The 14,977-nt window shown below is 56.7% G+C and overlaps 1 protein-coding gene across 1 annotated transcript in view; it reads right to left on the bottom strand.

Annotated features, from left to right (window-relative positions):
• Nucleotides 1–5,915, bottom strand: part of SYNGAP1 (synaptic Ras GTPase activating protein 1) — a 74,172-nt gene extending 68,257 nt beyond the window's left edge. Inside the window, exon 1 of the mRNA XM_054977784.1 lies at nucleotides 5,884–5,915. Coding sequence (XP_054833759.1) covers nucleotides 5,884–5,905 — 22 coding nt within the window. The 5' untranslated portion in view covers nucleotides 5,906–5,915. The remainder of the gene's footprint in view (nucleotides 1–5,883) is intronic.
• Between the last annotated feature and the right edge of the window lie 9,062 nt (nucleotides 5,916–14,977).

Here is a 14,977-nt window from a genome sequence, read left to right as displayed (position 1 = left end):
ACCTTCCCTCCCCAGGACGTCCAGCCTGACAAAGCCTTTTGGAGACATCCAAAACTCACGCCCCATTTTGTGCTATTGGGCCTAAGGACAGGTACTCCGCGGCTTTTGTTTGGGCACTCTGGAGTTAGCGGCATCCACAAAGTGTCACAAAGAGCTCTAAGGGGGGTGTCTGGCCGTGGCTTCTTGTTGCCATGTTGGGAAGTGTGCCCCCCGCCCGCCCACCCCCCGGCAGTGGAACTGGAGCGTGCCTTCTCCCCACAGACTGGGATTCTAAATCACAGGTTAATCCAGCGGCAGAATCCCAGCATGAGGGCAGAAACCAAACTCCGCTCAGCCCGGTGCCTGCATTCGCACGTCTCGGGGAACACGGGTTTGCTTCAAGCCACAAATCCTTCGCTGTGCCGGCCACCTCAGAAGGGGGAGGCAACGGAGAGGGGCCTGTAAGAGCCCGGCAGACCAGCACTCCTCAGCTGAACTCTTTGCGAGGGAGGAACGTCACCCGCTAGGCCAGGGCCATTTTATTTATTTAATTTCAAAGTTGGAAGGGACCACCAGGGTCCTCTAGTCCAACCCCAGCCAACACAAGAGCTCCAGCTTTGATATGCCCAAAACAGGAATACAAGGAACGAGTAAAAGCCTCCGACAACAAAGAGTCCGCCTCCGCACGAGGGACACAACCCCAGTCCGGAACACACTGCAGGGCCAGGAAACCCTAACCCTCAAAGGCAATCGAAAGCTCCTTTGCAGTTGTTCACATCCATCAGTCCAAGCACTGCTGTCCAACGGAGCTGAGACCATGATCTCACCCGCATCCTCCGCACGGCAGACCCTCAGATATCAGAAGGTGGTAACCCTATCACCTTCCAAGCATCTCTTCCCCAACGCAGAGTTCCCAGCTCCTTCAGTCTCCAAGCAGCTTTGTTGTCCTATGCTGGACTCACTGCCACTCATCGACATTCTTCTGAAACTGTGGTGCCCCAAACTGAACACTGTACTCCAAGCGAGGCCTAGCCCGGGCAGCATGCCAGCACCTTGACCAGATGACCTGGTGGTCCACCATAAACCAGAAGCCTGTTTCCAAGCACTGAGGGAGCAATGTGGCTGCCTAACAAAAAGGTGCGACAATCCACTCAGCCCAGTCCTAACGCCCACCCTCCAAACAACGTGGGCTTCCACATGCCACTTTTCACAGGTCCAGCAGAGTCCACCTTCCCCCTTCACACACCCCAAAGAAAAGGGCCTATTGCCACATGCTGCCCCTGCACCCCCTTTCTCTCCAACAAAAACTGGCATGTGCACAGATGTGGAATCTGCCACTAGACTTTGTGGCCCAGGTCCTGGGTGCCAGCCACCAGCCTCTTCCCTGATGGGCCACACGCAGCCTACAGAGAGAACCGCAGCCCCGGCTGTGTGATCTCCGGCATCCTAGGCCGGAAGGGAAGCAGAGTGGTGCCTCTCCTCTTGCCTGTGGCTACAGTTCACTCTCAGGGTGGAGAATGGAGCTGGGGGTGGAGGGGGGGGAATCTATGGAGGCCCCAGGGAGGGTGCAGGCAGAGGCCCTGGGCACCCCCTCCACATACCACATGCACCACTCTCTCTCTCACGCACACACACAATGCCCCTCTGCCTTCGGAGGTTGCCTCTGGTCAAAATGCTTCCCCGTGCTGCAGCTTCTATTCCCAGAGGGCAACCCTTCCAGTCCACTCAGGGCACCGTGCTTTGGTCCAACTCTGCATGGGCCTCCCCCTCCCACTGCAAGGACTTCACCTGCAGACTGAGGACCACCTTCACCCCTCACCCATTTCTGGCCCAAACTTCATGCTAAGGAGAAGAACAAACACCACGCCCCCTTGTCTGGACGGGTCGGGGAGCGCGAGCCCCCCCCACCAGTGCAGCCTCCTCTGTGGGGAGCCCCCCCTTCCCAGAGCCAGAGTCTGTGGGGGGCGGCAGCAGCACACTTAGGGGTGCCAGAGGGCACTAGTCTGGGTTAAGCCCAGGGGAATCCAGACCAGGGAAGCAGCAGGGGAGACGGGGGGTGGGTGGGGACTTGCCCTTCCCTGGTAGCCACTCCAGACCCCCTCCGACCCACATGCATCTCAGGGAGATCCAAATGAGAGCCTGGGAGGGGATCCAGAGCGCAAGAGCAGCAGGTAGGGAAAGGGTGGGGACAGCCCCTGCTGCCAGGAACCCGCGTTTCGCTTTAAGAACCTGCCCTGCAGCTCTGGGGGCCCCAAGTGCAGGGAGCTCTTTCAGCCAAGCCAGCACTCGGGGCCAGAACGGAGGCCCTCCCCGCTCAGGGTCTGTTTCCCAGGCCAGTCCTCTGAGCATGCACTTCCCTGATCTCTGAAGAAACACAACCCAAGGCAGGGAGCAGGTTCCAGGCAGCAGTGGTTGCTCCGTGTCCCTGACCCCCAACGCAAGCCTGAAGCAGGTGGTGGGGTGCTGCTTCGTCCCTGCCCCCTGCCCCCCAGGGCTTGCCTGTCACTGGATTTTCAGTTATTATGTACTGAAAGCTGTATGCCCACCTTTCTCCTAGAATGCACGGACATTCCACCATGTCCTCCTTTTTCGCTTAGCCAAATGTTGGGGGAGGGCTCATCTCCACCCTGCCATGAGATTTCTTGTCCAAATGGCACCCATTTTCACTTTTGCAGACTTTTGAAAGTCTGGGGTGGTAGACTCAGATCTACGGGGCATGGCCAGCGGCAGATCGTAGGGAGGGCTATGCGCCTGCATCACAAGGTGTCCTCACTTGGCCAGCAGCTGCAGGGGCGCAAGGAGGACAGCTTGACGAAGGCTCTTGGGCACACATGCTCAGAGGCCGGCAGTCCAGCCTGGAAGCCAGGGGAAAGGCACCTATGGCCCACCCGCTTTCCACCCTGTCCTTCCTCGAAGGAGCATTGTATTCTCACAACCCCCACTCCGCGGGGAGGTTAAGCTGAGGGCGAGTGACTGGCCCAAGCTCATCGCACAGCTGAGCAGGACTTTGATCTTGGGTCTCCCCCGCCCTGCCAGGACACTCAAGCCAGTACGCCACCCGCCTCCCCCCAGGGCCACACCAGAAGCTGAGCAGGAGCCGGCCGGCCTCCTGTGCAGGCGCCACTCCGGGCTGCAGCTACTGCAGGCCTTGCAGGGGCCGGACTGCCTTTTTTTACTTCAGTCCTCTTTAAAGCCCCCCGTGCTAGTGGCCCTTGCTGCTCCTTGCTGCAATGAGCTCCACAAGTTGTGTGGAGAAGCACTCCCTTTTTGCTGTCCCAAATAAACTGCCCATCGTCCTCACTGGCCAACCCCAGGCGCCCACTCTTCCAGAGGCAGACCGTGACAGCTGACAAACCTCTGCTCTCCAGGCACTTCCCTCCCTCCTCAGCAGTCCCACCAATCGATCCATCCGTCCCTGGGTATTGCTGTCCATCCACAGCCCCCTCCCCCCTCCTCAGCGACAGGGCAAGCAGCAAGAGCCACACTCAGCTACGACTGCAGCACGTCTGTGTGCGAGTGCCCGGCCCTGGCTGTGGCTGTGGCTGTGGCACACTCCGCACTCCACACTCCTGCCACAGCTGCAGCGTGTCTCGGGAAAGGCTTTGCTGTGGGACCCATCAGAGGCCCCGATGAAAACGGACGCCATTCTTTGTCCGGAAGGCTTCTGCAGGCACCGCTGAAAGCGGCGTGCCACAGGAGAGTGGAGGGCAGCTGGCCAAGCCAGGGGCCCCGCCTGCTCTCGCGCCCCCCGTGAGTCACAGTGGACAGAAGATGCCCCCAGCCCCCAGCCATCCCAGGTGCCTGCACAGGAGGCTCAGAAGTCCATGAGGCCATTTTCCCTTTGCCCTGGCCCGAAGGGACCTCTCGCCTCTCTGCCGAGGCCTGCCCTCCAGAGGTGCCTTGCCTTGCCTCACCTCGCCGTGTGTGTGGGAGAGGCCTCGCAGCTGACCCTGGGCCCCCGGAAGCAGGCCAAGGTGCCGTGGGAGCCGTCTCACCCGCCCAGAAGGGGCAGCAGCAGGCGTGGAGGGTCCACGCAGATGCCTTTTGGAGTGGCCAGCCAGCCAGCCAGAGAGGCCTGCTTTGCTTAGAGGCTGTGGCCGTGGCCAGCAGCAGCTGCTCCCAGAAGGTGAGGGAACCAAAGAGTGCCGCAGAAGCTGCAGGGAGGCAGGCAGGGCCTGGGGAAGGGGCTGCCCCTGAATCCCAAGCGGGGGGGGGCGGGGGCTTCCCTTGCAAGGGGAGCTAGAGACGGGAGCCAGAGGCTGGGAGTCAGGGTCTGCCAGCCTCCCCCAGCCCCCAGGAGCCCGGCTGGAGCCTGGTGGAGAGGAAGCATTCCAGCAGATGCCAACCAACCACCCACCCACGATGCTTTGCAGAAGGGACTGGGGGGGGGGGGGAGAGATATGTAAATTGCATGCAAATGGCAGCCTGCTGGCAGCCTGGAACTGCCACTCGGCTTGGGCAGCAGGCGCATCGCTTTCCCACCAGCCCATTAAACAACCAGCAGGAACATCTCCCCCAAATTGCCCACCCCTCAGGTGACACGGCCTGGGCCTGGGCCTGGGCCGGTAGGAGGGCCGCATGCTCCCGCAGGCACCGGGCCTTCCGGGCACAACTGCAGGCTGTTTTCCCAACGGCAACCATCAGGCCGCGATCCCGGAGCAAAGCCCCCCCCCCGCCCCACCTGCATGCCATCCCGGGGGCGCCGCCTGCAACCCCCGCCCAAGGCGCCTGGCAGAGGCCGAGGGGCTCCCGCTTGAGGACCCACCCGACGTGCCCCCGAGGGATTTCCCCCCCCCCGGCCCCTGCCTGCGCCCTGCTGTTGCCAGGCAAATGGGGCGCCGGCGGGGGGGGGGGAGCCCGGCCGCCTCCCTCCAAATGGGCAGGAATTCGCTCGTTAACACGGACGGGTCGCAAGGAGCAGACGCGCCGCGCCAAGCGGCCCTGCAGGGCCCGGGGAGGACCCGCCGCCTCCCGAGAGGCCCCGGCCGGCAACTGTCGGTGGTGATGCGCGGGAAACGCTGCCCGCCTCGCCGGAGCTCTGCCCTCCCGCGCCCGCCCCGGCGCTTCCCCCGCGCACACGCGCCCCCCCAACTACCCCGGGAAGGAGGCCGCCGGGCCAGGCCCTGCCCGTCCTCCGGGCGCCGGATCGGGCCGCGCATCGCCCGCGCATCGCCTCTGCCTCGCGCCCCCCTGCCCTGCCCCCCCCGCCTGCCTCTCCAGGAGGGTTGCCTAGCAACACCCCCCCTCCCGCGACGGGAAGCCGGCGGATCGCGGGGCGCGGAGGGCCTCCCGCAGCCCCCGCCAAGAGGCCGGAGGGGGCAGGACGGGGCCCCCCTCGCCCTCCCCCTCGCCAGAGAAGAGCCGAGCGCCCCCGGCCGCAGCACCCGCGGCCGCCCTGCCCCTGCCGGCCCCCTCGCCCGGGGATGCTCCGCGCCGCCGCCGCCGGACTGCTGCGCTCCCCGGCCGCCGCGCGCTGAGCGGGGCAGGGGGCGCGGGAGGTCCCGAGGCGGCGCCTGCGGGGAGCGAGGGGGGAGGGCCGCGGCAGCCCCGCTCTCCGCCAGGCCGGCCCGGGCCGCTCCCGCCGCGCCTCTCTGCCCGGGCCCCGCGCGGCCTCTGCGTCTGCCCGTTGGGGCCCCAAGAAGGACGACCCCGCGACCGGCCGCTGTCCGGCATGGCCGGGCCTGGCGCCCCGAGCCCCGCCCGAGCGCCGTGCCCGGAGCGGAGCGCCGGCCTCCCGCGCCAGACAGACCCTGGGCGCTGCACCTGCCCTTCCGACGCCACCGCCGCAGCGGCCCCGGCACTTGGGGGGGGCGGCCCCGGACCCCCGCCCGCCCGCCCGCCCGCCCGCCCGCCCAGGGAGGGAGGGGGCCGCGCGCGCGCTCCCGCGGGCTCGCCGGCTGGTACCTCGGAAGGGGGCATAGGACATGGTGCCTTCAGCCGCCTGCCCGCCCGCCGCTCATGGGCCGGCCCCGCGGCGGGGGCGGGCCGCCGCTGCCGCTGCCGCTGCGCCCGCCGCCCCGCGCTGCACCGCTGCGCCCGCCTCCGGCTCGGGCTCGGGCTTGGGCTCGGGCTGCGCTCCTCGGGGCTGCTGCGCGGGCGGGGCGCGGGGACGCGGGCGGCGGCGGCGGCGCCGCCTCCTGCTGCTGCTGCTGCTGCTGCTCCGGCTAGCTGGCTGGCCGGCCCTCGCCGCGCTGCCTGGCGGCCGCCTCCGCTCCTCCTCCGCCGCCTCCTCCTCTTCCTCTTCTCCCGGCGGCGGCGGCGGCGGCGGCGGCAGAGGCAGCCGCGACAGCATCACCGGCGGGCGGGCCGGCCGCGCAGCGCAGCGCAGGCAGGGCAGGGCCAGGCAGCCGCGCCGCGCCGCACCAGCGCCGCCTCCTCTTAAAGGCGCCCGCCCGCCCGCCGCTGCAGTCGCCGGCCGGGAAGGGCAGCGCCTCCGAGCCCGCGGGCGCACGTGTGGCCGGCCCCGGAGAGGCCCACTCCGCAGAGGCGGGAGACCGAGCACAGCCTGGCTTCGGCCGCCCTGGCCGGCAGTGCCCGGGAAGAGAGCCGCGGCCTCCCGGGGGCAAGGGACCTGGGGCGCCGACGGACCCAGAGGGCTGTCTCCCGGGCACCGGCAAGGCTTGTCGCAAGGGGCTGCTCCAGGAGGCTCTCCCAGCCCAGGGCTCCCGTTCCTGGCGGTCGGGGACACCCCCGGCCCAGCCTTCCAGGCCCGGTGTGAAGTCCCAGAGCCCGACCTTCTCGGGGCCCCCGCCCTGGAGTTCAGGCTACTTGGCCCAGAGGAGCAGCAGCAGGAGGAGGAGGAGGCAGGGGCTCCCGGCCCGCGCCCGCGGAACTCCCTGCTCATGGGTGAGAGGTCTCTGCGGCCAGGGCCGCCATCGTAAGTCTTCCCAGAGAGGCTTTTCCCCTTAAGTGGCAGGCAATGGTTAGACCTCGGTCACTCTTCCCTTATTCCACCACTGCGCCCCCCTTAAAAGATACCAGGAACCAAACCTCTCGGGAGACTCTTTAAAACCTGGCTGGATTTTTCACCCCTCAAAATGCCTGAAGCGTCCCTTGTGAGGATTAAGACTCGACCCGTGGAGTGTGGATAGCCCCCCACCCCACCCCCCGAATCCCCCTAAGCCCTCAGCATTTGGGCCATTGGCTGGGCTACCAACTCCTAGCTGGCAGAAGGGAGCAGAGGCCAGAGCGGGGGGGGGGGGTGGGGGGGAGCCCTTAAGCAGCTCCAGGCACCGGGTCCGTACTTTGGTCCATACAGATGCTAATGCCTCTGGCTGAGGCAGAACAATCGGTTTGCCAGCTAGCTAGAATGGCAAACCCAAGGGCCAGGAACTCAGGCAGCCAAATGGCTAGGAAGTGACCAGATGGCTCCAATCGTGGGCCCGTGCAAGGGCATTACAATGGTTTTCAGTCCCTTTCCTAGTAATCTCCAGATCAGAGTTTGCCTTTTCCGGGGCAGCGGCACCCTGGGTTGGCAGTTTCGTTGAGCTCTCCACTACAGCCCCTCCCCCAACTCTCCCTCTCCGAGAGTTGAGATGAAGACAAAGACCCTCCAGGACCCTCCTCTGGGAGCCTCCAGCTAACCTGGCCTTGAGAAAAATTCTACTAAGATCCCTAGATACTTTTCACATGTACTACAGCCAAATGTGCCTTTGATTTTTTCCTGCCCAAATGCAGAATCTTGTATTTATCTCTGTTGAAATTCATTTTATTTGTTTTAGCCCAGTTTTCCAGCCTGTCAAGATCATCCTGTATCCTGACTCTGTCTTCTATTGTATTTGCTACCCCTCCCAATTTAGTATCATCTGAAATTTAATAAGCATTCCTTCTATTCCTTCATCCAAATCAGTTATAAAAATACTGAACTGAACAGGTCCCAGGACTGACCCCTGAGGCACTCCACTTGTCCCTCCTCTCCAAGAGGACGCGGATCCATTAATGCTCTTTGGTGGGATCAATAGTAGGATCTAAACCACATTTTACCAATTTGTCAACCAGAATATCACATGGAATCTTATCAGAAGCCTTACTGAAACCAAGATAAACTATGTCCACGGCATTCCCCGGCCCACCAAACTAGTAACTCAGAGCCAAGCTACAAGTGACGCCTGACGCAGGTTGGACACTTGTCAGCTTCCCTCAAGTTTTGATGGGAAATGTAGGCATCCTGGTCTTGCAGCTGTAATGGAGAGCCAAGCTGTAAAACCAGGACGCCTACATTTCCCATCAAAACTTGAGGTAAACTGACAAGTGTCCAACCTGTGTAAGGCGTCACTTGTAGCTTGGCTCTCAGAAAAGGAGATAAAGGTTAGTCATGCCTTGTTCTTGAGGAACCCATGCTGGCTCTTAGCTATCACAGTTGTCTTTTTTAAATGCTCAAGGACTCACTGACTGATGGTTTCCAAAACCTTTCCAGGTATGGGCGTCAAGCTGACGGGTCGGTATTTACCTGGATCTTCCTTTTTTCCCCTTCTTGAAGATGGGGGGGCGACATTTGCCCACCTCCAATCCTCTGGCACCTCCTCTCTAGGCCAAGAATTCTCAAAGATGATAGACAGGGGCTCTGCCATTGTACCCCTGGGGTGCAATTCATCTGGCTCTTGAGAATTTGATTTCATTCAAAGAAGCCAGGTGTTGACGTACCACCCCAACGTCTATCCTAGGCTGCAATTCCGTTTCTTCCTTATGTGGTCCCCTTGCAAGTGAAGACCGAGGCAAAGGAGGAACTGAGCAGTTCTGCCCACTTGTTAAAATCTCACTTTCTTCTTCCCCAATGGGCCTAACCCTTATTACTTTTACTTCTATTGAACGTAACCAGAGAAACTTTTTTCGCTGTATTGGTGTCTCTTGTTAGCCTAAGCTCATATTGAGCTTCAGCCCTACTGACACTCTTTCTACAAGCAGTGGCATTTTGTTTACTTTCATCCTTGGTTGTATGGCCCTCCTCTATTTCTTAAACGAGTCTTTTTTATTTCTCAACTCATTAGAAAGCTGTTTATGGAGCCACCTTGGCCTTTTTAGGCGCTTCCCATTTTTTCTTCTCATAGGAATCGTTTGTGATTGCGCCTTCAATATTTCGCCTTTAAGAAACTCCCACCCCTCCGGGACCCCCTTCTCCTTCTGACCGTGGGATTCTATCCAGCGTAACTTTCAGCTTCTTAAAACTTGCTTTCCTGAAGTCCAACGTACATGTCTGACTACGCACAGCTTTTCTCTTCCCCAAGACAGTACGTTCCAAAATGACGTGGCCGCTGCTACCCAGGGTGCCCTCTACTTCCTCCTCATCAACCAGTTCTTCCCTGTTGGTGAGAATCAAGTCCAAGCGGAGTCTCTTGTTCCCCTCTTTATTTTCGGGAAAATGAAGTTGCCAGCAAGACAAGTCAGGAATTTATTTGACCTTATTTTTTTAGCAGAGTTTGACTTCCAACAGATATCCAGGTAATTGAAATCTCCCATGACGACTATGTCCCATCTCTTTGAAAATTTTGGAGTCTGGTCTAGGAATGTCTCTGTCCTCTGTCTGGCTTGATGTTCTGCATTAACAAGCACTCTTTCGGTGTGACCTGTCAACCAGTTACAGATCCACCTAACAGTAATAGGATCCGAACCACATTTTACCAACATTTTATCTTCAGCTAACCCTAGTAGTACCTTGGTGTCCCTCACTTCTCACCCATAGATACATAGATATGTCATAGATCAGACTATGACATATTTTTTTAACTAATTGGAAGGCTGTACTATGAAATTATGAATATTCAGTGAAGTGTCAAACCAATCAATATTTGTTTGTGCTATCATGTGAATAGACCCTAAATATTTGCATATGATTAGGTATATAATTGCAAACACAGAAAGAATAAGCAGGGTACTGATGGAAGAGATCTCTTGGGAGAATCTAGGTGAGAACCTATTTCTACCTATGTATTTTGTAGAAACTTTGAGCAATGTTAAACTTAGGATTTATTGAGAAATGTTAGTGAACTTATTTCTTATTGCCTTTCTATGTTCTGTTGTTATAGGATTCATATTAATAGCCATTTATATTTTGATTACTTGCTTCATTAAAAAACTAGGGTATATTTTCAATAAAGTGAAATAAACTCTAGATTGGTGTCTCTGTGTTTGATGGGGAGTTGCAAAGCAATATTGAACCCTATATAAATAAATGTACTGATAAACAGCTGGTTCAAAGAACTTATCTGTTTGACAGGTCTAAAGACTAACTGCATTCGGCTTCCCCGGAGAGAGATCCATCTTTCTCCTGGCAAGTTGAAGCTTGGTTTTAGAGTTAGGGTTAGGGTTAGGGTTAGGGTTAGTTTTACTGACCTCCCTGGAACCCAAAGGGACAGGGATTGTGTGAGCTCGTTCCTTGGCATGGGGCAAAACCCATCCCAAAGTAAACACCCAAGAGGGGGCCTTCGGTGATCCTCGCCCACCGCTTTTATTTTATTTTATTATGTGAGAACATCTGTATGCTGCCCCTCCTCTACCTTTTAGAGAGCCAGTGCGGTGATGAGACCCCCGGGGTCAGCCCCCTCCCTGCAGGGAGCGCCCTGTGTGACTTGGAGCCGGTTGAACGCTCTGCCTTGCTTGCCTCACAAGTCTGATATGGGTAAGGAAGAGTGGCAAATACTACCAAGAGCTCCGTGGAGAAGCGGCAGGACAAAAGAAACCCCTGAAGCGGCCTTCTGCTGAGCCAGGCTGTGTGGGGCCCCCAAGGTCTCTCCTCCTCTCAGGCGGAGGAAGGGCTACACATCACCTGCTACTCGGTCCCTTTCCTGCATCTCATTTTTGCTTTTTGTTGGTGAAGATGTAAAGTGCAGGGTTTGACTGAGGGAGCCAGAGGTTTGGACACCAGCAGCAGCAGCAGCAGCAGCAGTGAAAATAATGTCAAGGTTTTAAAAAGATGGGATCGAAAGCAACCATTGGCAAGATCGTGGGCTTCTTGGTCATGGCCCCATCCCTGTGAAATCGCAGGTCAGATGAAAACGGGGTGGCCTTCTGGTCACTGGATCTCAAAAAGGACATTGCAGAGCTGGAGAAAGTACAGAAGAGGGCAAGCAAGGTGATTATGGGGTAGGAGGTCCCTTTCCTATGAGGAAAACCAGAGAATCTGGGACTTTTCGATTTAGAAAAAGAGACGACGAAGGGGGGACATGACAGAGGTTGATAAAATTATGCACAGGGTAGAGGGGGAGGGCAAGGAGCATCTTAGAATCATAGGGTTGGAAGGAACCTTCAGGGTCATCTAGTCTTACCCAACTTTTCAAAAAAAAAAATTCTCCTTCTCCCAAAATACTAGAAAGGCATCCAATGAAGCTGTTGAGAAATAGGTTCAGGAAAGGCAAAAGGAAATTCTTCTTTACTGAACAAGAAATTAAACATGGAATTCACTGGCAGTGGAGCTGGTGATGGCCGTGAACCCAAACAGCTTTAAAAGGGGATTTCTGAAGGACAGATCCATCGATGGCCACTAGCCATGGTGACTCCACAGCCGGAAGCAAAATATTCTCTGGATCCCAGAGCAGGAAGCCATACCAGGGGGAGGCCTTGGCCTCTGTGCCTTGCTTGGCCCTCGGGAGGAACTGGCTGGCTGGTGCGTGAGACAACATGGTGGGCTGGATGGACCCCCCTCGTCAGAGGCAGCAGGGGGCTCTTTCCACATATCGAATGTTTTACGTTACTTGTATGTGGTGGCTGGTTTCTTTTTCAAGAGTTGGATGCATGTGAAGAACGATCTCTCCTAGCATGAATCTTGGTGCCAACGGAGGTCACCCCAGAGTTCCATCAGACATCTGCAGCTGTCTGGGTGAGGTCTTTCTTAGCCGTGGTGCCAATGTTCCCAAAGGAGATCGGCAGGGCCTCCGCGCTGTGTCCATAACGAACACTTTAGAAGATAGCTCCTTGAAGCTGTTGGCAAGATGGCTCCTTGCTGACACCCCCCCCCCCTGCAGCATAAGCCAGCCCTGGGGTCCACTGCAGAGCCGGGTGATCTAAAGAGGGCTGGAAGATGTCTGGAGGGATGCTGGGTGGAAAGCTTGTGCTGAATCCGATAGAGCCTGCTACAGAGCCCACTGGAAGACTGGTGAAGCAGCAGAGGTGCCAGCGAAGAAACGTTGCTTTCCTGCAACCCACGCCTCCGCCAAACCGCGTCCGTCCCAACTGTTTCAGGTAGCTCAGTACCCTTCGACCCCTAAACCTGAACCGTGGCTGGTTCAAGAACAGGCAATTGGCTGTGACACCTCTGCAAAGTTTTTTCATGATGAAATAGCTTGAATACGATCTGATCTGGAGGCCACCTGTAACATAGGTGAGCCAGAAGGCATGCTTAACACACCGCCCAATCTGCTCCTGAATCATTTTGACCCACTCACAATGACTGGTACTGACAGGATCCTGCCATCTCTGTAGGCCACTACTTGTAGTCTGGATCCTCGCCCATCCTGGCTGCTCGAATCTTGCAAAGACCACATAAAGGGGCTCTTGACGTCTATCATAAATCAGCCGCTGCCTCAAGGCACCTTCCCTCCGCCTCTCAAAGAGGCAGTCACCCACCCACCACTTGCAGAACCAGCCTTAGACAAAAAGGACGTCGCCAGTTATTGCCCAGTCTCTGATCTGCCCTTTCTGGGCAAAGTGGTCGAGAGGGCAGCAGCTGACCCACTCCAGGCCTTCTTGGCCAACTCTGGTGCTTGGGACCCTTTTCGGTCTGGTTTTAGGCCAGGACATGGGATGGAAATGGCTCTGGTGGTTCTAGTTGTTGACCTCCGCCTGGACGCAGACGAAAGCCACGCTTCATCGGTGCTCCTCCTGGATCCCTCTCAGCCTTTGACACAGTGGATCACGCCAAGCTGTTGAGGCATTTGGAAGCAGGAGTAGGTATTAGGGCATGTGCCTTGGACTGGTTTAAATTGTTCCTCATGGAACGAACTCAGAGGGTTGCTATTGGAGACTGGCTATCCCCAGTGTGGGAATTATCTGCTGGGGTTCCTCGAGGTGCAATCTTATCCCCCATGTTATTCAACCTCTATGCAAAGCCTTGAGGAGAACTCACTCGTAGCTATGGAATTGGATGCCACCAATATGCAGATGACTCGTGATGCAGTAGAGCAACTGTGTCACTGCTTGACAGCTGTGATCAATTGGCTGAAAGCAAGCAAATTGAAATTGAACCCAGACAAGATGGAAGTGATGCTGGTTGGAAAAGCTGAGATCTTGAGGGACATTAGGCTTCCAACCTTTGATGGGATACTGTTGACCGTGACTGACTCAGTTCAGAGCCTGGGGGTTATAGTGGACCCAGCGCTGCTGCTACAGAAGCAAGTAAATGCAGCTGCAGACTAGCCTGGGAGATGGCCCCCTACTTTGACATGGCTGATCTGGCCACCTAGATCCATGGAACGGTAACATCAAGACTAGACTACGTAATTCACTTTGCATAGGTTTCCCCTCAAAGTCAACTCAGACATTCCAGCTGGTGCAAAATGCTGCATTTACTTTCAGGAACATGCATGTAACTCCCATTCTGCAGTCACTCTGTTGGCTACCCATCAGTTACCGGGTTCAATTCAGGGTCATGACTATCACGTTCAAAGCCCCTCATACTTGAGCCACTGCCTCTTCTCGTATGTTCCACCATAGCAGCTTTGTTCATCTGGACAGGGTCTTCTGCAGACACTGCACTGCAGTCGGGCAAAAACAACAGCTGTCCATACAAGTGCTTTCTCTGTGGTGGCCCCCACCTTAAGGAATGTGCAGGGGGTTGGACTAGATGACCCTAGAGGTCCCTTCCAACCCTAGGATTCTATGAATGGCCTGCCTGAGGGGGTCAGGAAAGCTCCCACTCTCCTGGCTTTCCGTAAACTATGCAAGACTGAATTACTCAGGGACTACCAACTTTATTGAGGCAGATCTGACAGAGAGAGCTGTGGTTCTCAAAAGCTTATGCCTCAATAAAGTTGGTTAGTCTTGAAGGTGCTACTGGACTTTTTACTATTTTGCAACTACAGACTAACACGACTAACTCCTTTGGTAGGGACAGGAACTATCGTCTATGCTATTGTTTACTGTCTGCTGACGTACCTATGCTCCTACTGGAGAGTTGCTAAACATGTCATGTAAATTAGGCTTTGTTTCAGAAAGATTTCATCTCTGTGCTTGGCTTTCTGCTCGCTTTGAAGTTACTGCTACCATACCCTATTGTATCTCTTTTCACCGAGTGTTCTAGCTGTGGTTCATTATTCTGCATTGCTCAGTGAATATCCTGGCTGCTGATTATATTGTATTTCACTTGCAGCCTGGGTCTCACTGAGAACGGTGGACTATGAATGAATGAATGCAACTACTGGGTCTGACAGCTGAGCGTCCATCTCTTTCACACAGTGGTCCTGCAGGGCCTTAAAAGAAGGCATAGGGCTGAGCCCCCCCGCCCCCCCCGCTTGCTGCTGCCTCCTGGCCCCGTTATTCAGAGTTTTACTGCCTCTGTACATGGGGGTTCCCTTCAGACACCGCGGATAGTAGCCATTGATAGGTGCATCCCACACTTAAATTACTTATTGAGTAAAGTCTTTCCTTTTGTCTGTCCTGCACTTATTTCCCAACAGCTTTAGTGGTCACCTCATTTAACCAATTTTCTAGTGTTATTAGAGAGAATAATAATAACAACATTCGATTTATATACCACCCTTCAAGACATCTTAATGCCCACTCAGAGCGGTTTACAAAGTATGTCAGTATTATCCCCACAACAAACACCCTGTGAGGTGCGTGGGGCTGAGAGAGCTCTGGAAGAGCTGGGACTGACCCAAGGCCACCCAGCTGGCTTCTAGGGGAGGAGTGGGGAGTCAGACCCGGCTGTCCAGATTAGAGTCCCGCGCTCTTAACCACTACACCAAACTTGTCCACCCTCTTTACCCTGTAATTTCATGAACCCCTTTTATGCTCCTCCCCAGTCATCTCTTTTCTAACTGAAAAGCCCCAGGCTTTCTAGCCTTTC

The sequence above is a fragment of the Eublepharis macularius genome, chromosome 4, assembly GCF_028583425.1.
Source record: "Eublepharis macularius isolate TG4126 chromosome 4, MPM_Emac_v1.0, whole genome shotgun sequence".
Classification (NCBI taxonomy): Eukaryota; Metazoa; Chordata; class Lepidosauria; order Squamata; family Eublepharidae; genus Eublepharis; species Eublepharis macularius.
This window is presented reverse-complemented; position numbering and strand designations above follow the sequence as displayed.